Genomic DNA, 23,629 nt, shown 5'->3' with positions numbered 1-23,629 from the left:
ACTCTCCCGGGTTCCAGTCGCCTCCCTAGGCCTACGGTGAGAGCTGGAACCTCACAGCCGGAAAACACCGCCCTTTCCTGTCGCCTACTCATTCATTCCCCAGGGCGAGGACTCGAGGAGGAAGAGACGGAGACGGATTAAGAAAATTAATTAACCGGGTGCTCGGTCGGCCTCCGGGAGGAGGGGCAGGGCGTGCAGCGGCGGTCGCCGGAATGACCGGCAGGCACAGGTGTCCCGAAGGGAGAAATTTCACGCTCCCGGCCAGCAGCTGTGCCACTTGCGCCTTGTCGCGCGTCGGTGAAGCCGCTACCCGCTTGGCCCAGCTTTAGGCAAGTCTCTTTTAGGGACCCGCGGGAGAAAAAACACCTCCTCGTGGACTGGGAAAACCTGCTGCGTCGGCTGTTCGCGTGCCCACTGGCTCAGCCTGTAGCTTGGATGTCTCCAGTCTGCCAAATCCACTCTCCGGGTTTTGGCGACAGCTCCAAAGGGGAGCGAGGTGGAAACTGACCGAACAGGACCCTCCTCCCCTAGCCCGGCATCCCAGAGGTCCGGGGACCCGCAGCCAAGCAAGGGCAGCACGGTCAGGTGGCGCTATTTCTCCGTCTGCCCGCCCGCCACGCCGGAACCTCTGTGGGCTAGGTCGGCTTGTTGGGACAAGGAGAGGTGGGCGCACGATTAGTGCAGGTGTCTGGGTTGCCAGTGGAGTCCCTTTGTCCTTGGTTACCGCTCCCCGGGGTCCCTTCTGGAACTGAGCATTCGGAGACCTCTCTTTGTGAGGAGGGAGCTGAACGCAGCTTCTCCGAGGGAAGCCACATTCCCTAGAGGTGGCGCTGGGGAGGTAACAATGGGAGCTCATTGTCCTCCGTGAGCCCGGAGACCCAGACGCCGGGGATCCTCGCCAGTCCGCCCGCCCAGAGGCGCGGCGCAGGTACTGATTTCGGGTGGGTTCGCTCGGCCTCCCGCTCCCTCCGCCCCGCCCCGCCCCGGTCCGCCCCTGGAGCAGCAGCCCCGCCCCGCCCCGCCCTTCGCAGGTTCAGTCCGGGAGTCCGGCCGACGCGCACACAGTCCTGCTCGCACCTTCACTCCGGGCGGCATCTGCAGCGGGCAGTGCCGTGGCCGGGTCCGACAGGCGGGCGATCCTGGAAACCAGCGACTTCGGGCGCCTTCACGCTGTGTGGGAGCAGATAATGCTGTGAGGAGACACCGCGCCAGCCCAGCAGCGGGTAACAGACTAGGACTGCGTGCGCCCTTGTAGGCGTTGCTGCCTGGCGCCGGGTCCCAGGGCAGCGGCTGAGATCCTTGGGGGCTGCTGGTGAGTTGCTACTTGCCCACGGATCTTTCCTCATTGTTTGTCTGTGAGACCGTCGGATCGGCTGCCCTGGCCGCTTCCGGCGTGCGCGGGGTGCTGGGCTTGGAAACGCGCTGGGAGTGAGGATACTAGGGCATCACCTTCCAGCTGGTGTCCAAAGGACAAAAGGGGACATAAAGTACTCCGAGAGGGTTCGGGGCGCCACGACCAGGGTGCAGACATCCACTATTGGAACCTACCACTTTTCAGGGTGGGGCTGCACGTTTACTGCATCCTTCGAGCTATTGACAGCCATTCGGGGAGCATATTGCGTTTTTCCATCTGAGAACAAGCCGCACATGGCTGGCTGCCGCTCCCCTCCCATCGTGGACTCGCACCAGGGCCGCACACGGGTAAGCCGTGCAGATCTGCGGTGGCATTACCCGCCGAGTGCTCTTTCCTCACTTTTACGGTTAGGGGAGGAAGACTTTGTGGCCGGAGCTCCAGCCTACAGATCTGGCAGTTGGTTAATTTTTTATCTTTTTGTCGGTGGTTTCCGAACAGCTGAAGCGTTTTCAAGATTTCTTTCTTCTTGAAACTAAGTGCCTTGACACAGACAAGTATCAGACATGTAAGGAAGAATGGATCTGGCCACTCAGTTCTTCGTTTTGAATTATTATACTCCATCCCCCTCTCGACTTTGGGGAGGCATGTGTTTCATCTTATAAATAGAAAGTAGCATATTTTTTGGCAGGACCTCCTTTATACTGTACAGTCTAGGAGAGGTCAGTTTAAAAATAAATATGCACTTGAATGTTACATTACCGAGAGCCAGGCTATGGCTGGGACAAGCTGCGTGGACAGCAGCATCAAAGCCGGGAGCGCAGCTGTGTTGAAAGGAGTAAAAGCCCCAGAGTGCAGCCCAGGCTGACAGTCAAGTAATTACATTTTGTTTAAAAAAAAAAAGTGAGTGAATTAAAATGAGGGCGGGAATAGGAATGTCAGGAGGATATGGCAATCGGAATCGTTCAGCCCTGGTGTGTTTGGGGAGTCGCTGCTGGTGTCTGCTGAGGGTGTAGAGGGTTCTGGGGAGGGCGGTGCTGGGTAGGGGGAGGGAACTGATGAATGTGTTTAGTAGACAAAGATTTCTCCCCCTCTCAGCCCCTAGTTTACTGACTTTAAAAACAAAAATTAGGTGAGCAGCAGATGTCATTTGAATGGCAAAACCAGTTTTGTAGACTTACCTTCCTGAGGATGCCCCTAGGCACCAATTTAAAAGACTCTTGTAATGTTCTAATTTGGAAAAGATCTTTCATCTAGCTACTAGAAAGCACATTTTCTTTTCTGGACAGTTCTTTGATACCACCTGTAGTTTGTATCAGCTCTTATTGGCATTAACAGTAAGCTACACAGGTGTGTGTGTGTGACAGATTCTTTCCAGAGTGGATTTAAACACTCAGATGTAAGTTGGCAATTGTGAAATGTTTGGCACTGTCACGCGTGAAGTCATTGTAAAGACTATGTAGGCAAGGAGGGGTTAAAAGTTCTTCATTAAGCCTCCCAAAGAATGTAGGTTTCCCCATAGGCCTCACTCATTGAATGAAGCACTCAGTACCAGCCTCTGGGCCCACCAATGGGAACTCTGGGAGAAGTTCTGGGTCCATAGCAGTTTCCGCTTTCCAGTAGTATCATCGGCAAGAGGTTTAGATTACAAATTCCGTGATTAGAACCTGGTGCCGCGGCTGTGGGAGCAGCTATGGACGTGCCATGAGATGAACGCCCCCTTCTCTCAAAACCCAAGCAGTGAAATTCTGTTTTGTGAAGACAGCTAGAATAATGAGCACTGCACATTTATGTTGTTGCCTTTTATTGTAAATGTAAATGCCATGCACGTCAAGTTTGTACAAAGCCATAACATTTACTGCAGAGTGCTCACATGAGCTCACGTGTGCTCTCTGTGAGACATGTGCTCTCTGTGAGACAGCGCTCCCTTTAATGTGGTTTTACGTCCCGCATGTTCACAGAAGCTTCCCTGTTTCGCTTCTAAAATCCGTGGTATTCAGCAGCATCGGGAATAACGTGGTTTTGATCCACGTTGCCCAAAGATTTTTAGCAGGACAGTTTTTAAAGCTCCTTGGCCAGTAGTGGTAACATTTGTCCAGTAGGTGGACTACTTCTCATAACCCAGAAAACCTCCTGCAGATGTCCGGACTGTTTTGATTATTTTAATGATTCAAATTCTTGCTTTGAGTCTGATTTCATTTAGGCCTCGCCTAATTTCTTTCTAACCAGATACCTGTAGACCTGTTTATTCATTGGTTGAATCAGAACTTAAATCTATTTTTAAATGCCGTATGTTTGCCAGAGAACAAGTAGCATCATTTGAAACTAGGGGGTTTGGCCAGCCACAAAATCTCCTTTACTGACCTCTGACACCCAAGATTTCTAATACATCATGCTGTTCATGACTGCGGACACTACTGGTCCTTCCCATGTGGACCCTGTCCTAAGCACCAAGCACTCTTCTTATCCTTTTATCTCAACTGACTCATTTATTTCTAACAATCCTGTGTGGGAAGAACTGTTAATATTTGCCTTTTACAGGTGTGGAAACTGAGGACAGAACCTGTCATGTAACTTGCCCCCCAAGTACACAGTAAGGAACATACCTAAACACATATGTAGGATGGGGGCAAAGGTAGGTTTACAGTTGTTCAAATGGAAAAAAGCACAATAATTAATCAATAATAACACAAGAATAAACTGTTCCACATACTCAAACTGTAAACCTGCTTTTGTCCCACCCCGTGTGCAGTTTAGCAACCCAATAGGTACAAATATGAGTGGCTAGTCCTGCATGAAAGTCAGCACCCCTTTGGGGTAAGGAGATGGGAAAACATCCCAAGGTTAAGAAGTGTCTCTAAGACAGGCTGCCTGGGCTCCCATCCTAGCACTGACCCTTCATGCATGTGTGACTTGGGGCAAGTTACTTAACCTGTGTAACTCAGTTTAGCAGTTATAAAATGGGGACACTAATATTACTCTGAGGACGGAATGAGTTAAAAATACAAGGCACTCAGAACAGTACCTGGTCCAGAGCAGGCACAATAAAATGTCAATGCTTTTCTTGTGTTCCTAGGTGCTTAATACTGGCTCATTATCAATATTCATATGTACTCTTTGAGATAGATAGTATTGTTCTTATTTTCCAGCCAACAACACAAGCTCAGGAAGGCTGAGTAACTTGGCCAAGGTCACACAGCTAAGTAAGTAGCAGAATCAGGTTTCTTTGAGCTTGTGCAAAATACCACACCCCACAGGAAGGACGGGGAAGCTTATGACATCTGACTCTTGCTGGAGGTTTTGGCCTCTGGCAAAGAACTCATTTCTTAGTACTCTGTATCTCACAATACCAGGCCCAAAGGAAGATGACAGTAATTTCCAGCATTGGGGAATGCCCTTAGAATGGTTTTGCTGTTGAAGGTAGTTCAGTGCCATCGGGCGGTGTGGCAGCAGTCTCCTGCACAGGGTCCAGCATCAAACTGCTGGAATTAACACGAGCAGTTAAATTTGTACCAAGGTGTTTCTCTAGGTGAAAATGTAGGACTCTGGAACACACAAGAAAGTGCTGCCCCAGCCAAGAACAGGGCATTTCAGGGGCCAAGGATGAGGTGGGGCTTAGTACAGACTGTGTCCTTGCTTCAGAGTTCTAGAAAGTCAGGGGTGGCAGGGTGCAGTGAGCAGTTTGGATGGCTACCTCCTTGAGCCTAGTGACCACATCCACAGTGCATGGCTCTTCAGTCCCTGACTCTCAGGTGGCATTTTATGTATATGTCATAATGATGTTGCTTCAAAATGAGCTAAAGCAAGAGAATGAAAGCAAGAGGCAGGAGACCTGCTGAAACTGGGCAGGAAGATCTGCCCTTGGCAGGAGTCAGGCCTCATCGCCGTCCTGCTCATACCCCAGGTCCCGCCAGATAAGCTTCTGGCGTGAGAGATAGGGTGAGGAGGCCTTTGAAACCTAGAGGGATACTCTGGGCAACTGGTGGGGGACCTGCCTGGCCTCCCCTGCCTTTGATATTGTGGGTTTGTGATTAGCTGTGGGAGGCTGCTCAGGTGACTGTGTTCAGACTAAAGCTGGGGTTCTCGGAAGGGTGGCTCGAAGTAACCTGGTGCCTCAAAGCCAAGGGCAATAGCCTTAGAACAGTCTACCCTCCATTCAGACACCTCCCTTCCTCTGCCTTCACCCTTTAAAGGCTACAAAATGAAATGGCATTCCACAAATGAGAATAAGTAAGTAGCCAAATAGTTCTGTCGCAGTAATCACATATGTTTCTTTTCTTTAAAAAGAGAAAAAACCCTCCTTGGCCTCAATATGCTTCTTCACTGCCAAGCTGTACCCGTCTCTTGATGATGGACAGTACCTCTGGTGGAAAAGCAGTTTTTAAAATGAAACCATACAATTTTATAATATGAAGCATAATGTTGGTATTACTAGAAGTTCACTATTTCTGAGCAGCCCGGCCAACTGAAGAATTTGAATGCTGATAAGTTCCAAGCTAATGTTTGCTTGATCCTTCATGCTTGCCCAAGTCTTGAATTAATAGCAGAATCATGAAATTGCAAACTGAAAAACACCCAGATTTTCAGTGACTTGGGTTTTCCTTGCGTGTTTGAGAAAGTGATCACTAGCCTTCTAGCCCCAGGTTCTTTGTCAGATAACACACCTGCCATTGGCTAATACAGCACCGCCTATCGTGTGTGTGCCTGGAAACATCAGAAAAGGATTCTTTGGGAAACCAGTTTGATTAAGGTCGCTATTGGCAGGACTTTTCAGAGCATTTAGCATGTCACTGTGTGCAGTGAATCTTCATAGGGAGATAGTGTCCAGCCTCTCTCAGGTCCTTTTCCCCACGGAGCCCCTGGCAGGACTGGTCTGACAGGACACAGCCCGGGAACCCTGGGCCACAGGCAGAAGCCACACACTGCAGTCTGCCCCACAGAGCAGGAGCCTCCCAAGGACATTTTAGAGAACCGCCAGGTGTGCAGGAACAGAGCCATAAGGACACGCTAGAAGATGCCAGCAAATACCCCATCGTCTTGCTATTCCATAAAATTAATGCAGAGCTAAATAGGGACAGTCACAGAGGGACTGGCCGTAGCTCTGACCCAAGTTGCAACTGACCTCTCAGGGCTGCTGTCGAATCTCCAGGACGAGGTATTTGGCCCTAGGTGATTTCAGATAATCGTTGGCTCTAGAATCCGGGGAGTCGGGTTCAGTGGCACCTCTTCGCCCAGCAGCCTTACTACTAATAATGTAAAACCCAGGGTTGAAAAAACAGACCAGCACAGATCTCTGGCAGAGCAGCCTGCGCCCGCATGGAAGGCAGGGAACTTCAAAGTCAGGCCTCTGTTTAGACAGCTTACACAGTTGGGAATCCATCATGTTCTGGTGACAACTTGAAGGTCCTATTTGTAGACACATCATGCCCAAGATAGATCACTGTGTGTTTAGTTGAAAAAGACCTGTTCAAATCCATTATAATCACTTAGGCTACACACATTTTCAAACAAGCAAAGGCATTTTTGGTGAAATGTGGCTCTGCCATTTTGGAATATATTTGCTTTCGTTTCCTTTTTATTTATTTATTTTAAAAAAACTTCTTCTGCCAGGGGTCAGTTCAGACATATAACAGTGATTTTTAACACAGCTGGAGATGAGGCTCTAAACGCTTACCCTGCCAGCTAGGTCACCAGGCAAATCCCTGCCCTTCTCTGGGCTGGCTCTGGCCCCTCCTTGGTGCAGAAGTCTGGGGAGGAGGGTTAGGGATGCAGAGAAAAGTGATGGAGTTTCTCCTGGCTCTATATGGCTTTAATCCCATTACTGTTCCCTTGTACCAAAGGCATGTCTATAGTGTCTTGTACCTTCTCCTGTAACACTTACTGCATTTAAATTATTGTTTATTGATGCTGTGGCTGCCTACTTAGAACACTGGCTCCCTGAGAGTAGGGACTAAACCTAGGTAATCTTGGCATTCATCTTTTTTACAGTAGGATTTCATGAAAAAGTGTACGATTGAGTCCTAGCCGTATTACTTGATTCTGCCTATGGCAATGGCTTCTCTTAACGTTGTCAGGCCAGAAATTGTTATCACTTACCCAGCTTTTTTAGTCCTATCGTAGTAAAGCTCTTCCTTGCCAGACACAAAACATTCCTATTCAAGGGGAGGCACCTCCAGTGGTTTGACACTCCTGATAATGATCATGCCAGGTTCTCTGAAAATCAAACCACCACCGGAACTTCCTTGAAGTGTTTGCCGGGCAGTTGCAACCTCCACAGCAGCTTTCTTGTACCCAGTTGTGACTGTGGCGGCATGGTGCCACGTGTTCACTTAGAGCACAGACTGGGCGGCCCAGGTGCTGAAGAGAATAAGGGCCTAGTGCTTCCTCATGCTTGCCTGGAACCCCCAGCCATGCCTGTAGGAGCCACTAATTTTTCTTTACTGGATATAAGCTCTGTAAGTGCATCACAGGTGTAGCCTCAATTCCTAGAATAGTACCTAGCGCTCAGTAGGCCCTCAGTAGATATATGGAATATGAGTGACTGGCTAGGGGCCGGATGAAGGCACAGGGAAGGCTGCCTCCAAAGCCTGCCTCTCACTGAGTGAAAGTTCATGCTCATGGTTGGATTTTGTCCACCTTCCGCATGAAGAAGCCCTGGAGCTGTGCGCTCACCTGAGGGGCCAGGCATTGCCTCGCCTGCCACCCGGGTGGAGGAGTTCCACAGCCAAATATCTCAGGGGTGGCGGTGGCTTCCTTCCAATACTTGGAACCAGAACAGTTGGGGGATTTTCACACTATATTTAAAATAATCAGTTTAGGTGTTCAGATCCCAATGTCTAAAAGAAACAAAGTTAGAAGTAGTGCCCGCTGTGAGCTTTCAAAGCCTGTCTCGTTCCTTATGCAGCTCTAGTTTCTTAGAGGAATTGCTGATAATTGACCTTTCTCTGGATGGTAAGCTCAGCGCCCAATAGGACTTTATGTGCGCTGTCTCCCCCGAGGAAGACACTCACCATTACAGTCACTACGGATGAGGACACGGGCTCCCCGAGAGTCCCTGGCAGTGCCCTTGGCCCTTACTTTAGTACCAGGAAGGGTCCTCAGAGACGAAAAAGGCTGGCAAAAAGGTATTTTGATCCTAAGAGTAGTCTTACCTTTATTAAAAAGTATCATAGTTTTTTCTTAAAATTCCCCGGAAGCTGATGCCTCTGCAAATATAGAACCCTGACATTTCGTGATGGACAGACAGGTCCTTATTTCAGCCCCTCTGTCAGGCAAACATGACAAAACTGAGACCCTAAGAGTCTGAGAGAGGGAATGAGAATGAATGAATGGTTTTTCCTTCTTGGTCTAGTTCTTATTTATTTATTTATTTATTTATGCCAAGGAAAACAAAGAAAATTTTAATCCCCATATATTAACAGGTACTAGCAGAAATTCTTAGGTTAAACAGAAGGGAGGGAATGGGTAGGGAGGTTGGCATTACTTCTCTAAGTCTTCTTGCCCTTCACCGGTGTCCCAGAGGTGCCTCCCTTGGCCCCTTAAGGTCCCAGGGAACACAGTGTGAATAACCACTGTCCTAAAATACTTTGTAATATTAAGTTAAAATAAATCTGAAGCACAAGTCTATAACAGTGTCTAATCCGTGTGTACATGTAGATTACATGCACATACCAGGCGATCCTACCTTAAATTAGGGACATGAAATAGAGGACATTTATCCCCCTAACTCCTCTCGTAGTGCCGGATGCTGGCTTTCTTTCCCTCCTTCCCTTCCCTAAGGAATTTCTACACCGATCTCAGACTCAGTGGGAAAGCTTCCTGTAATGGGCCTCCCTTCCTTCAACCTGATTAACTCTGAACTCGTATCTTCCCTCCCCCATGAACTTCAACCATATGCCCATAAACTTTTCTTTATCTGACCAATAATGGTTAGTTGTAATTTTCCTAACTCAGAGAAGTCCCATTTGTTCTCAAGGCTGGAAGAATTGCACCCGGAGATAAAGGAAGCGTGTACAGTATAGAAGTCAGCCTTGAGTTTTGTCGACAGAAGGAATTTCCCTCTGATCAAGCTGGAGGGTAGGAATCCCTTCCAATTGTGGAGATTGTTCACAGGGCAGACACAAAACCATTTTAGCCCCATCTACAAGCATTTTATTGATTGACAACACTTAAGGAAAAAATGGAAGTGGCTATTTTGTCAATTAGAATGGTTCCCCTTCTTCAGAACATCTACTGAAATACAGTATTTCAATATAGTGTGTGTATGTAAGTATAGTATTTCAGTAGATGTTCTGGTTCTTTGTTTGGGATAAAGATAATGCTTTGTGTTTGCATAGCACTTGAGTGGTATGAAGATTTTCACTCTCAGCTCTTACAACGACCTGTGAGATAGGCAGGCTTGTGGTAATAATTACCTCCATTTACACGGGAGATAACGGACACCCCTATGTGTCTGGAGTTCTACAAGGATCCTACAGGGCTGGCCTAAGTTCTGGCCCCATCCTTGCCTTCCTGAGGCCCAGCCAGTGTTGTTTGCCAGGCAGTCAGTCATTCACGGGATAGGTGGTTTTCTTCAAGAACCTAACTTGTGCTAGTCAGACACTGATGTTGAAAACAACCCTTTCCATAGAATGTTCACTAGAGTTTCTTGAGTTTCCCTTGTACATCTTGTGCCAAGTAATCCAAGTTCCCTCTTAACTCACTTCCTTTTGAAAGGAGAGGTCAAGAGAGCAAGCCTGTTGTTTCTCCAGGACCTCATTCCCGAAGAGTGACTTATATATGACTAGTGAATCTGCATTCAGGGGAATGTATTGTGACATTTTTCTTGCCTGTCTTTCGAAGACTATATTCACACATTGCAGTCATGGGTGGAGGTAATTTTTATTTCAAATCAACAAATATTCTTTGCCTTAATACAAAGATCTGTAAGAGCCTGTGGGATTACTGTGGTTTGCATTGATAGGCTGTTAAAATCTTACCCTCACATGGATAGAGAAAGATTAAAGTGTCTTACAGATGGAAAAATTAGAGAAAGCCTTTGCCACAAGAGAAGAGGCTTCAACACCTTGTTAAATGACTCCATTTAGTTAGTTGTTTCATGTAGGAGTCATAGAAGGACTCCACCTGGCATTTCCAGGAGGGCAGGGTATGGCTGAAGAGGAAGAAATTCAAGGCAATCTCGTTCAAACTTGCTTGCTTGTTCATTCATTCAACAAACATTTATTCAGTGCCAACTGTGAATTAAATGTCCTCTGAGGGAGGCAGTACAGTGGGGCAGACAAGTAGTGATTGCAGTGTGGTGTGAGAGTTGGGAGGTTTGAGTTGTAAACAAGTTTAAGACACCTTGGAGAAACTGGCCGGAGATAGACGGGTCCAAATGGCTACAGTGAAGCTCACCAGCTGTCTTCTGTCCTGGCTGTAAGGTGGGGAAAGTGCTAGATGGCCTGTTCTGATACCGAGTGGAAGATGAAGTGGGAAGGAGATGAAGTGGGAGGCTGGGAGACTGGTGGAGAGTCAAATGCCTTTGTGCTGGAGAGCGACACAGTGAGACTGAGGCAGTGGGATGGAGGAGACACCACGACGGGGCTTGGCCTAGAAAACAAGGCAGAACCAGGAATTGGTGATGACAACTGCATGTGGCTTTGGGTAGCCTCTGCCATGTACCAAGAGGAGGGCAGGACAGGAGGCATGTGATAGGGCTCACCTACAGTAATGCGCAGACCCTTGTTCTAAGGGATGGGCAAACAAAAGGGCCTAATCAATAACCTTTGGGGGGCTCTTGTGTTCACAGCCCAAGCAGACAGAGGCTCTGTGGGTGATTTTTATCAACGGGTCTCATGTATGGCACCTTTGCCTACTTAGTCTTACTGAGCTCACCACATACCTGGAGAAACCAGACATACTATGACAAAAACAGAGGACAGGGGAGTAACAGAAAAATACCAGCTCTGCAGGAGCCCTCGGAAAACCTGCAAGCCAGGCAGCACAGGGCCTGCGTTTCACAAGGTGAGTCAGAGAGTCCTTCGGGAAGGACGTGACTGGAGCCGTCTTGGCGGATGTTTTGATTAGGGGTCAAGGGTAAGAAGGCAGGAGGAAAGGCCATGTAAGGAACACAGGGTTCTGAGCTTTAGAAAGGCGGGAGGGAAGGGAAGGGTCCACAGGGAGGAAAGAGAGCCATTGTCCCCGGGAAAGGCCTGTGGTTTCACGCAGCCCCGCGCACGTGCTTCCTCTGGGGAAAGGATGAATGGCACTGAGGTCCTTTTCTAAGAACAGGATGTTTGTTTTTCTCTTTCAGACTCAGGGGGCTTTCATTACTTCAAAATTTTAATCTCTTGGCTTTTCTTTTCCATAGAGTGAAATTCCTTTTGAGATTCTTTTTGACAAGAGCAGAAATATTGAAGAGATTTTCTGAGTTAGAGTTGGAGGAGCTGGTGTCTGGGACCATTTTCCTCATTTCTTGGTTCCTGTCAAGGTCATTGTATCACCTCGGCCTCTCCTTAATGTTGAGACCGTGGCGTATTAGTTCCTCGTGGTGCTGTCGGCCTTCTAGCCAGGTGGTCTGGAATGGCCATTCCATCCTCAGCCAACTTCCATGGCAGCCCTCACGTCACCCAGTCAGCAGCAGTTGCGAGCACAGACCGGAGTCCAGCCGTGGCTGAAATCCCAGCTTCGCCACCTTTGGGCTGACCGACCTAAGACTTACCATGTTTTCAGACCATAAGACGCACCTAGGCTTTAGAGGAAAATAGGAAGAAATTGTTTGAAGCAAAAAAAATGTGGTAAAATATTTAATAACATAAATAACATAACATTTCACCAATGTAAATGCAAACAGAACTCAACAGCAGCATCAACAACCATTATTCCTCCCAAATTTGGGGGAGAAAACACACGTCTTAGAGTCTGCAAAATACGGTAATCTAAGACTGCTCCCTCAGAGGTGTGTTCTGATACTCACTGCCTGTCCCACAGCAAGCAGTGAGGTGTTAGCCGTTACTATGCACAACTGTAAATTCCTTAGAGAATCAGGCATTTCAAACTTGCCGCTTTCTAGAGGAGGCCCAGTGGACTCGGACTTGGAGTTGGTAGCTGGGGGCAAACCAGCTCATCTGTGATGGTGGAAGGTCGAGCAGGGGTTAGGGATTCAAACACATCTTATGTTCACCGTGCGCCACGAGTTGTATGAGGCAAAAAGATGGATAAGACCCCGTTCATGTTCACAGAAGAGCTCTCAGCCTGATCTGAGGGAACATTCACTCATTCGGTGGAGAAATATTTATGTACAGATGGCCCAGGGGGGAGCCTGCCTTGGAGGTGGATTGCGAGTGGAATGGCCACCACCAGTTTCCAAGCATACCCTGTGGCTGGTGTGAGGTGGAGGAGCCAGGTTTCCACCCGTCGAACAAACGTGGGTGATCCTGGCAAGATGGGAGCATAGCGTGGAAATCTGTCTCTTCTCCCCACTAGAGAAGCCTAGCTTTGAGAATATGCTATAAAGGCAAAGGATGAGGAACTTCACGTTCTGTGGTGGCCTGGGCCACGTGACCATAGCCTGAGTTTCTGGACACCTGTCAAACCTGTTATTTCAGATCATTCCATGTTACTGTTGCTGGAGCTGGAGTTTCCAGGGAATAATTGCTGACTTAGATTTTATTTTATTGTATTGTTGTTTTTTTGTGTGTGTGAGCAACGAGCAACTTTATGAGTTACTGTCTTTTGAGCAGAGTTTAGAAGGAATATCCTGGCTGAAAATTGCTGAAAACTTCAGATTCCCTTCCTCGGTTGATACGGTCCTTGGAGCTTCACAAAGAAAGTGAGGTCTATTGGTTATGGAAGCGTGGGGGCAGTTCACAGTCCTGGCCTTATTTGATTCATAGCCGCCCAACTAGAGTGCCTGCCTCGCTCCTTCTGACGGAGTCCACGCCAAGCTCGTCCTGATGAATGAGCCAGGCCTTCTGAGAGAACCTGTCCCCCTGCCAGGGATCAGCGTCCACTCTGAGTCCTCCCCCAATAACTCACTTCAGTGGGGAGGAAGGACGTACGGGCCTCCCTGTGAAAGTCCAGACTTGGTGTTTTGTGAGGTGGACGTTCTGTCTTCCCATTTTGCTTCTAAAAAGTCTTTCAAATAGTACAGTCAGATCCTGTAAATGCAAAGAATGTTTACAGATTAGCAGCGAGTCTCCCATATGGTATTTGTGGGTTTCTATATAGTCAGGGCTGTGAAATAAAAACAAATGCAAGCTGTAGCTGAATCATACATGAGAAGCCTATGTATAAATAATTGGAGGTGAGATATATCATAGACTTTCGGGATGGGTCTATAAAATACAGTCTGCCTGGTCAGGCTGCAAGTTCATTTGCATGGCAGTTAGGCAGCTGGGACCTGAGCGAAGGGAGTTGTGCAGTCTTAGGGCATATAGTTCTGTCTTCAGTTGAGATGACAGGAGGAGAATCTAAAATTAGAAAAGGCATCTTCTTATCTTCTCATGGGTGGAGTAAAACAGACTGAAAATATGGAAAGCATCTTCAGGATGCTGTTCACTGGGTGGATGTTCTCTAGTTACATTTATTTCTGTCTTAGATTTTCATGGAAGTTCAATGTTGAGTTTCTAATGCTATTATGATTTTTGTTTCTTGAATTTTGAAGTTCTTTGGATGACTCGGAGAAGCCCTCCCACAGAGATTTGCCAAGGGTTGACGTGAGGGCCCTTATTGTAGTGATATTTTACTGTTTCTGATACTGAAGGTTAGCTGGTTATCTTTGTATTAGGGAAAACCAGCTCTGTCTCCAAATGTCAACTCTTCTAGGGAAAGTCTGAGCCTGTTTATAGGTGAATGTGCCACAAGGAAATAAGCAGTGATAGTGTTCCTTTATCTGGTACTTACATAGCAGAATGAACAGGTATGCAAGTATCACCCATGGTCAACCATCGGGTGGACTCAGAGAGTCAGGGCTGCTGCCTCCTGTGAGACCCTTGTCCCCATTCATGTCCCCTCCCCATGGCAAACCATCCCATTGTTCCGGAAACCTAGGCTTTCTTTTGGAGAAGCCAAAGTCTGCTTCCCTGTGGCTTCTGCTCTATAATGCTAAGGCCTTTTCCATTATAGTGAAGTGAATCTTTCAGATCCCAGAAGCTTTCTGTCCCCTCCATATCTGGGTTTTCTTGAAGCTGCTATATTCCTTCAGCTGTTTCTCATGTGTCACAACCAAGTTCTTTTGCTTCTGCTGAGACCCCTCAGAACACATCGTGCAGGTAGTCTTTGTTCCTTCCAAAGCGAGGTGCCTGGGGTCACATGCAGTTTTCCGGGGCTTATCACAGTGGAGTTATCTTCTCGTTGGCCGCAGAGAGAAATACTCCAAAGATGCTTGGGGGTGGGTAGGTGGTGGAAGGTTCTTGGCCACCTTGTCATCCTTCCCAGGGACTGTTGGGGGAATAACTTCGAATTTTTGCTTGAGGCCCAGATGGTGCAGTGATGCTGTGTCCTGGTGCTAGGAAGGAGGGCACACTGCACAACGCCGACACCGTGAAGAGGGATCAGAAGCTAGGATGTCCTTGAAGGATGTGACCACTAAACAAGAGAGGGGAAGTCCGGTGCAGGCTCACTTCCCGTAAGCAGAAGAAAGGCAAAGGCCTGTAGGTCCCTCAGGATGATTATACCCCCTCCCTCCACCTGCCCCTGTTTTTAACTCGTGTGTTTTAAATTAACATTGCAACCTATTTTGCAGGATGCAAAACATTTTTCACCCTCTCGCCCCACTAAGAATGATCTAAAAACAAATAGTAGACAAACCAAACATTCCTTTCTTAAAATAAATGGAATATTTAAGAAAACCTCAATCTCTTTGCTGTTTTTTTTTTTAAGATCCCCGTGGTTTGCCAATACAGTCAGCTCTTAAGTAATTGAGGAACTGATGTCTCTGGTGTGTCACTTTGTCATACCCCCTTGTTTTCCCCGCCTCCTGGCCACTGCCCTGCTTTCATCTTTTCAGCAACACCCTGTTTACCAAAAATATGACAAAGAAATGAAACGAAGGGCCACTTCTGTTTTTTCCTTCATTGAATTATTACTGCTGAGGTGGTTTCTCTAACGAATGCTGTAACTAAGGCTTAAATCAGTCACCAGTAAGAAACTGGAATTGGCCAGCCCAGGGCAGGAATGACCGTGGCCCTGTGTCTTTCTTATCAAAACTGGCTTTGACTTCCTCTCCAGTCCTTTTGTGTCTTGGAAACCCTGGATTTCTCACAAATTCCTGTAAGCAGGAGTCTGCACTTGCAGCTGGACTTCCATGCCTGCACATCTGCCAGACAATCTGTGACCCTGAAAGAAAGCAACAAGCCTTTGACTGGGGAAGCGAACCCTTTTGTTGGGGAGTCTGTTCTCTCCAGTGCCAGGAACTGGGACCTTTGTTTTCAGAGGCATCTAATTTCCCAGATGAATATTATCTTGAGTGTCATCGAAGGGGGAGAAAGAGGAACAAACAGTTAACCAAGAACTCTGAGAAAGGGATTAACGATTGTGGAGAGTTCAGATTTCAAGGTCAAGGAGGGGGCTGTTGGAGGAAAGGCTACACAATGGAAGATTCTTTCCATTTCTTCTCTCTTTCCCAGCCTTTTCCTTTTCCCCACCCTCCTTCCCTTTCTTGCTCCCTCCCTCCCCCCTTCTTTCCTTTTTTTTTTTTAATTTCAATTTGAGGAAGGTAGTAGGAGTAGAGGAATTATGGCAACGAAAGAATGCTGGAGAACAGGAGAGACCAGAGTGTGGGCGGGCCGCACCCTAGGATGGCTCAGTACCTGATGGCTACTGATGGGGTCAAGTCCAAGTGAAACACAAAGGCTAGAGATTCTCCATTTGGCCTATGAAATACCCACGAGGGCTTGCTCATGAGCTTTTGCTCTATCAATTCGCTTCTGTCCTGTAACCCCTTTGAATTTAGCTCTCCCTTTTCTCCCTCCACCACCATGACAAAAATGTCCTTCCTTGGGGGCAAAGAGCAAAGACTTGGAATGTCCCCCCGGCTCAGGCTGTCCCACTCTGATTCATCCCTTACGCCATCTACTTCCACAGTGGTCACCCACCAGCCACCTGGAGCCCAAGTCTCCTTTTCCAAAAATATCAAGGAGGGACAGGATTTTGTGTTGCAGTATTTAGGACCATTCCACCATAAAATGTTGCCTATTTGTGTCACTGGCCACCTCCCAAACAAAGAGCTGTGTGCCCAAGCCTCAGGGCCCCCGGCTGCCTGCGCTTTCCCCCACGTGGACACCCTGTGGTGGCCATTCCTCCAGTGTCCTTCCGTTAGTAACTTCTGGGTTCCCTAAGCTTTTCAGGGCCAGTGTATAACATTGGCTCTGCAAGAAAGTGCAATCTGAGCCCTAAGCAACCCATTCCTTTATCTTATTTTTTTAAGTAAGTAATTCACTGGAAAGTAACTAATTCACTGGAAAATCCAAAAATATAAGTGGCTACACAGTGACAAGTTTCTCCCTCACCCTCACCCCCTCTGTCCACTTCCTGCCCCTGGGGGCCATCACGTTACCCATGTGCTCCCAGAGGGGCTTCACAAATGTGTGAACACACCTGTGCACCTACCTCTTCTCCCTTTAAGATACACATCCTTGAAGGTCTTTCTGTGTCAGCATAGAAGGATCTGTTTCATCAGTTTTTAGACCCGTGTAATATTCTTTTGTATGGATTCACCTTGATTTATATATATATCGGTAGACAGGTTCTTTCCAGCTCTGGGCTGTTATAAACTGTGCTGGACTGATAACTTTGTACATATATGATTTCCCAAATACGTATGTTGAATAAATCTCCATAAATGCCCACAGGTGGAATTCCAGGGCCCAAGGCATGAGCCTTGCAGTTTTGGTAGGTATTGCTCAACAGCCTTCCACGGAGGTTAGACCTGTTTGAGCGTATGCCATCGCTGGGTGCAAGGCCTGCTCCACACCCTCATCACCCAGTGTCTTACCACATACTTGTGTCTTAAACAGCTTTGAAGTGCATCCCCTTCATACTTTGTGAGCCGACTGAATTCCCAGGGAGTGTGCTCATTAAGTGTCAAGACTTCAAATTCTAGAGCCTGGCCATTTGGCTTAGCGTCTGGTTGCCACATGGCCTTGGCACAGTGACTCAATGTCTGCACCTCAGCGCATCAGCTGTAAATTGGGGGTGTGAACAGTGGCAGCCTCGTGAGTTCTTGTGGTTAGTACATGTCAAAGGTTGGGGCAGTGCCCACTAACTGCGTAAACATTTACTGTGGTACTCGGTGTCGGTGATTCCCAGGGGACACACAGATACCCCCTCCAGGCCCTCCCACTTTGTTACAGGTGAAGAAATGGCCCCTTGGCAGGGAAGATACTGAAAGAGCAGTCAGCCTGGAAGGAAGCAGGCATGGAGGTCCACTGCCTGATAAGTGAGGGAGCCCAGAGTATTTAGGATGGAGGGGCGGAAGCAGTCAGCGTAAGATATCATTGGATTGTCTCTCCCGGGATCAAGGCTGATTGGCCCTGAGCTGGAGGGGAAAGATAACAGATAAGATCGAGGGGCTAGGGTCGGAGGTCTCAGCTATTTCCCTTGTGTCACATCAAAAACATCCACTCTTCTAAACTTGTAAAGCTGACATTTTTGCCCCGGTTCCCTCTTTAAAAAGCTCCAATGTGTTTTGGGAACTCAGCACTGGCACAGAGCAGAAGGTTCAATACAAATTACTGTTTTAAAATCTAGAAGCCTATGTCCCTATTAATGCAGTAAACACTATGTAAATATTTGTAGAAAGGAAAGAAAATGCTTTTTAAGATTTGTTCTTTCCTCTCTCACTCTCCAGAATCTCATTGCCCGCAGCTTATTGAGCCTACGCTCACTAACCTTTTCCCTACTTTTTTCCTTTATATTTTGTCACATCCTTGCCACCTTTGGTTTCATGCCACTGACCTAAATCCCAGCTTCTACCAGGCTGAGCAAGCCAGTGCCCGTGGCCAGGCAGGGACAGCGGACTGGGTGTTCCTCCTGGAACATTCTGACTCCAGCGGGCATTTTCTCTCCCCCTTCCTTCCTTCCCTCCCTCCCCTGTGTCCCTAGTCCTCTGCCATTCAAGTAACCGGTGAATGTGAGTGATCCTCAGAGAGGCAGAGAACTGCACCCTGGCTGCTGCGATGTTACAGCCTTTCATTTGTCTACATAATGGGACAGGGCCTGCCTCAGTTTCTGGCCTTGCATAACCCTGGCCAGCACCAGCTGACCACAGGCAGCCAGCCCTTGCATGCCCTTGAGTGGGGGTGGACACACTATATCTTTCCATGGGAGCTAGCCTCTCGGCTGTATGTGGGAGGACACTCCAGTGGGCAGCTGTCCCTCAGGGCTGCTCCCAACTTCCACAGGAGGCTCCCCAGCTGCTCCTACAGGCAGCTGTGGCGCCGGGCCTGGCTGGCAGAAGGCAACGCCATCCTCCCCAAGGTGGCAGGGACCCTGGGCTGTGGTGCACTTACAGGGGAAGGAACTTCTGAGGTGGAAGCAGGAAGACCCAGTGTTTAAGCTTTTATTGCTGGGAGACCCACATGAGAGTTCCAACTATGAGAGAGAGTGTCTTCCTAGGATTGAGCTCCCCGTCTTCTCTCTCAGTATCAAGTGTCTCTTTGAATAACAGTCTCCATGCATCTCTAACCCGAAATGGGCAAGTAGACCCCCAGGCCTGTCCATGTGGCCATAGCACAGCACTTCAGGGAGGCCGAGCCAGTGCCTTAGTTGGGAGTAGAGAGAAATGGAGAGACGGTGGCTGAAGGGTTCTGTTTGGGCAGCTTTGAGTCGGCCCACTGTGGGTGCAGAGCCTCTCCTGCTGCCGTGGCCTCCTCCCTGTGCCGGCAGCCTGTGGGGACATGTCTCTCCAGTTTAGCAGTCTGTGCTCTCTCAGGCCTGGTGTAAGTGGCTTCCCCAGCTGAGCCACTTGTCACCTTGCCCATGGGTGCTGGGGCACGGTTCTCGCCACCTGCTACAGGGAAATGAATTTAAAACTCATGCTGAAAGGAAAGAGTGATGGGCTGACATGAGCCAGCCTCCAGCTGCTACAAAGCAAGTGTGGCTCTCCAGGCCACTGCCTAAGCCACCCTGAGGAGCATTTCTTTATTTACTTGCTTGCTCTGCGGCCAGGGATGGGTCACGGCAGAGCCATTGCAGGAATTCCTGCAGCGGGACAGAGTGTAGCTGTTCCTTGTCAGCTGATGTGTCCGGAGAGTCGGAGAGTTCTTTTCAAGGATGGAGATTTCTCATCTGTAAAATGAGAGCCCTCAAACCTTGTTGTAGCTCATCACCTCTAATCTGGGCAGGGAGGCTGGGTTAGTTGTCAGACTGCCATCAGTGTTGTGGCTTACAACACTGCCCATTTAATGCCTCCCAGTTTCTGCAGGTCGGGAGTGTGAGCAGGACCTTAGCTCGCTGGTCTCCTCAGGATGTGAACTATTGGGGAAAGATCCAGCCCCAGGTTCCCTTAGGTGATTGGCAGAATTCATCCCCGCAGGCCATCTCTCAGCACAGTTCAAAACCAATAAAGGGAGTCCCACCTCCCCCCAGTTCGCTGAGATGGGATCTTTTATTTTGGAACCGAGTCGAGGTGTGGCGTCCCATCCCCTTTGCCACGTGCTGTTGGCTAGAAGCAAATCACAGGTTCCGCCCACAAAGGCTTTAACACCCGGGGGCAGATCACGGGTTCCCCGGGAGTTCTCCCTGCCACTGGGGGAGGATACAAACTCATCAGTCAATGTTTCAAGAGGATTTCCAAGTGAAGACCCAGCCTGTTCTGTATGATCACACCGTTTTCTTTGATAGAAGCACATTGTTCTTTTTCTTCCATCTCAGAAGGTCTCCAAACCCTGACACCCTGGACCGCACAGTTCTTTCTGCCACGGCGCGTTCTCAGCTCCTGCTCCTCCTTCCTTTATCGGCTGACGGTTACTGAGAAAGAATGTTTTTTTTCAATTGTTATCTTTTTGATTTTGAATCTTAGAATTTTCTCATCTGTAAGACTGCATTTCATTAAGATTGTGTTGGATACTAGCATATAACATAGTCACTGGCACTTAGTAAATATTTCTAGGCCCTTTCCTTATAGGACTAGTCATTTTATTGCACTAACTTTATTTATCTACAAAACTCAACAACATGATATTGGTCTTGCTAGTGGGAATGCCAAAACAAAAGAGAAAATATATTTTAAGACAAATTTAGTTGTGTGTAAGGAGCCGAGATCACTCTGGTCTTGTGCTGTCAGAGCTCTTATAATAAAGGGAAAGAACTAAAATCTTAGACATGCCTAGATAATTCTGCCCATGGCCATGTTTAAAAAGCGCTGATGACATAGGTTTGGTGCTCTTCAATCTCTTCCTCCTTTTCTTTTTCCTTTTTTTCCCCTGAAGTAAGACTAAGCATTGCAGGCTCTCGTTAAGATTTACGTTTTTATCCTGCTTCATGGAGGGAAATGACGCCACCAAGCTTGGCTGTAGGTGGGAACCAGCGCTACCCCGGGCAGCCTTGAAGGGTCAGGCGATTCTAACCTGCCTTGGTTCCTTTTCCAGGTTTCTCCAGGTCGTGGCAGGGGCTGGCTGTAGTCACCGGCTCCGCAGAAAGCCCCACTTGGCGGTAACTTCAGGAGGGCTCTCCCCATCATCCTTCGCCTGCCTCCACGGCCACTTCTGAGGCTACTTGAGGAAAATGATGTGACCGTCCCTCTCGGAAAGGAGCATCGGGAACGCAGAACCTCCGTGAAGGAAGTGGCCCTGTTTCCCTCTTGTGGAAGTGACATTCTCAAATTCCAAAATGCCAGCCAAGACCCCAATTTACCTGAAAGCTGCCAATAACAAGAAAGGAAAGAAATTTAAATTGAGGGACATTCTGTCTCCTGATATGATCAGCCCTCCCCTCGGAGACTTTCGCCACACCATTCACATCGGCAAAGAGGGCCAGCACGATGTCTTTGGAGATATTTCCTTTCTCCAAGGAAACTACGAGCTTTTACCTGGAAACCAGGAGAAAGCTCACCTGGGCCAGTTCCCGGGCCATAACGAGTTCTTCCGGGCCAACAGCACCTCCGACTCTGTGTTCACAGAAACGCCCTCCCCGGTGCTCAAAAACGCCATCTCCCTCCCAACCATCGGGGGGTCCCAAGCGCTCATGTTACCCTTATTGTCGCCCGTGACGTTTAATTCCAAACAGGAGTCCTTCGGGCCGGCCAAGCTGCCCAGGCTTAGCTGTGAGCCTGTCATGGAGGAAAAGGCTCCTGAGAAAAGCAGAATGCTGGAGAACGGGACCGTCCACCGGGGAGACGTCTCCTGGGGCTCCAGTGGGTCCGCGTCGCAGTCCAGCCAGGGCAGGGACAGCCACTCGTCCAGCCTCTCCGAACAGTACCCCGACTGGCCAGCTGAGGACATGTTCGACCACCCCACCCCGTGCGAGCTCGTCAAGGAAAAGACTAAATCGGAGGAGTCCCTCTCTGATCTCACGGGCTCCCTCCTCTCCCTGCAGCTGGATCTCGGGCCCTCATTCTTGGATGAGGTGCTGAATGTCATGGATAAAAATAAGTAACGGGACACCTCCAGCAATCTCTGTGGAATGAAAGGTCTCAAACAAACAAACAAATGAATAAAACACTCAACAACAATGAACCACGGTCGAAGAGAAGAGCTTCGCTGGCTATTTGCAGTTACGTGATGGGTTTTCTAAAGTAATGTTCCTACAAAGTATTTTTTTACCTTCTGTACCCCATTTGCAAAAACAGTTAAAGAAAAAAAAAAAAAAGAGGAAGTGAGTCGGTCAGAACTCGTTTTCAGCAGGCCTGGCTGATGCTCAGCTCACGTCTTTTGTTTGTAGACACTGAGGAACCTGGTCGGCCAGGATGGGCACTGGCTACAAGGGGCTGCCAAATTGCAGCGAGGACCTTGACAATACCCTGGCATTTTCTGAGCAACAGGAAGTGAAAATTAATTTAACACCTATGCCTTTTTTCTAGACTCTTTTCTATATTATGTCGTTTGGGCTCACCATAGCAGATTCTTCAGTGTTAAAACTTTTCTCTGCTTTCACACTTGAACAACTTTTCGGGCTTGGGGGATTTTTCTTGTAGCTCTTATATATCTCTATATAATATGTTGACTTTGTGGAATTTTTTGACTGTTGGCGACATGTTGGTAAGACACAAGCAAAGTGTTACTGTAACTAAGTTATTTTTAAAGTTAAATATATTTTTATGTGCCTTTGGCTTTTTATTGCAGAGTCTACATTTTATAGATACTACAGCACATGTCGTCATTTGACTTGATTCCATTGTGGTTCCATTGTAAGCTGCACGTGTGTATGTTTGGAAAAGTGTATTCATACTTTAGCTTTATTTTCTTTTCTCTTCACCTGTTAAACTTTTCATAGCAGCCACCAATGGATCATCAAGTGTAAAGGCGCAGGTTACTCACGACGCTTCTGCAGAGACTGTGGGCCACACCACGTAATGTTCCTTGGAAATATGGGTATTTTTGTGCAGTACATACTTGCATTTCATAGGTACTTCATACAACACAATAAAGAGTAAATGTTAAAACGAACTTGCATGATTATAGTAATAAACAAAAACCAAATAATAATATTTTCTTTTATATAGTCCAGAGCTAGAAAAAAAATTGCTTCTCTACCATGTACGTGAGTCTTTCAAATAAGGTAAGAGGTGATTTCCATCCACTCTCAAAAACAAACATGTGAGATTAGAATTTTTTTTTGAAGTCAACACTGATGCCAACCAACGTTTCAAAGCTCATTTCTGTGACTCTCCTCACTTACTTGAACACACTCTATGGAAAACTCTCGCAGAGCCAATCCCATCCCTGCAGGACAGGTGCTTCCTCCATGGGGCAGGTGCTATGTAGACATGATTAAGAGGCTAAAGGAGGGCAGCAGAGAGCTCCTGCCTCCCAAGGAGCCAGAGATTCCCTGAGGGTGTCAGTTAAGGAAACAGGAAGAGGAAATGCACACACACATTCCCATCACCTTGTTAACCACCCTTCTCCCCTCGAAGACAAAAACTTGCACACAATAACTTTCATTTATCCTTAAAACATAGCCCTGAAATGACTTCCTCTCCCAAATACTTCAATGATTCCCTCAGCAGGTTTGGAGTTGTAATTGTTCATTTGCAATAACCTTTGAACCGCGAGTGAACGGAAGTCAAGACGACTACCTAGAAGAGGAAACCAGTTCCTTCAGAGCACTGAGTGCCTGCCTTCGTTTCCTGGCCGTATT

The 23,629-nt window shown here is 47.8% G+C and overlaps 1 protein-coding gene across 1 annotated transcript; it reads left to right on the top strand.

The window, feature by feature from the left end:
• Nucleotides 1–204: 204 nt before the first annotated feature.
• CDC42EP3 (CDC42 effector protein 3) lies at nucleotides 205–22,973 on the top strand. The gene is made up of 2 exons (XM_036027872.1): nucleotides 205–1,312; nucleotides 20,923–22,973. The coding sequence occupies exon 2, from the start codon at nucleotides 21,164–21,166 to the stop codon at nucleotides 21,926–21,928; it is 765 nt and encodes a 254-aa protein (XP_035883765.1). The 5' UTR covers nucleotides 205–1,312; nucleotides 20,923–21,163; the 3' UTR covers nucleotides 21,929–22,973.
• The last annotated feature ends 656 nt before the right edge of the window (nucleotides 22,974–23,629 follow it).

This window comes from Phyllostomus discolor, chromosome 6, assembly GCF_004126475.2.
Source record: "Phyllostomus discolor isolate MPI-MPIP mPhyDis1 chromosome 6, mPhyDis1.pri.v3, whole genome shotgun sequence".
Lineage (NCBI taxonomy): Eukaryota > Metazoa > Chordata > Mammalia > Chiroptera > Phyllostomidae > Phyllostomus > Phyllostomus discolor.
The sequence above is the reverse complement of the archived record's forward strand: the minus strand, read 5'-3'. Positions and strand labels throughout refer to the sequence as shown.

Bases quoted from the DNA above. Each gene is read 5' to 3' on its own strand.
- CDC42EP3 (XM_036027872.1), top strand. From the start codon at position 21,164: ATGCCAGCCAAGACCCCAATTTACCTGAAAGCTGCCAATAACAAGAAA.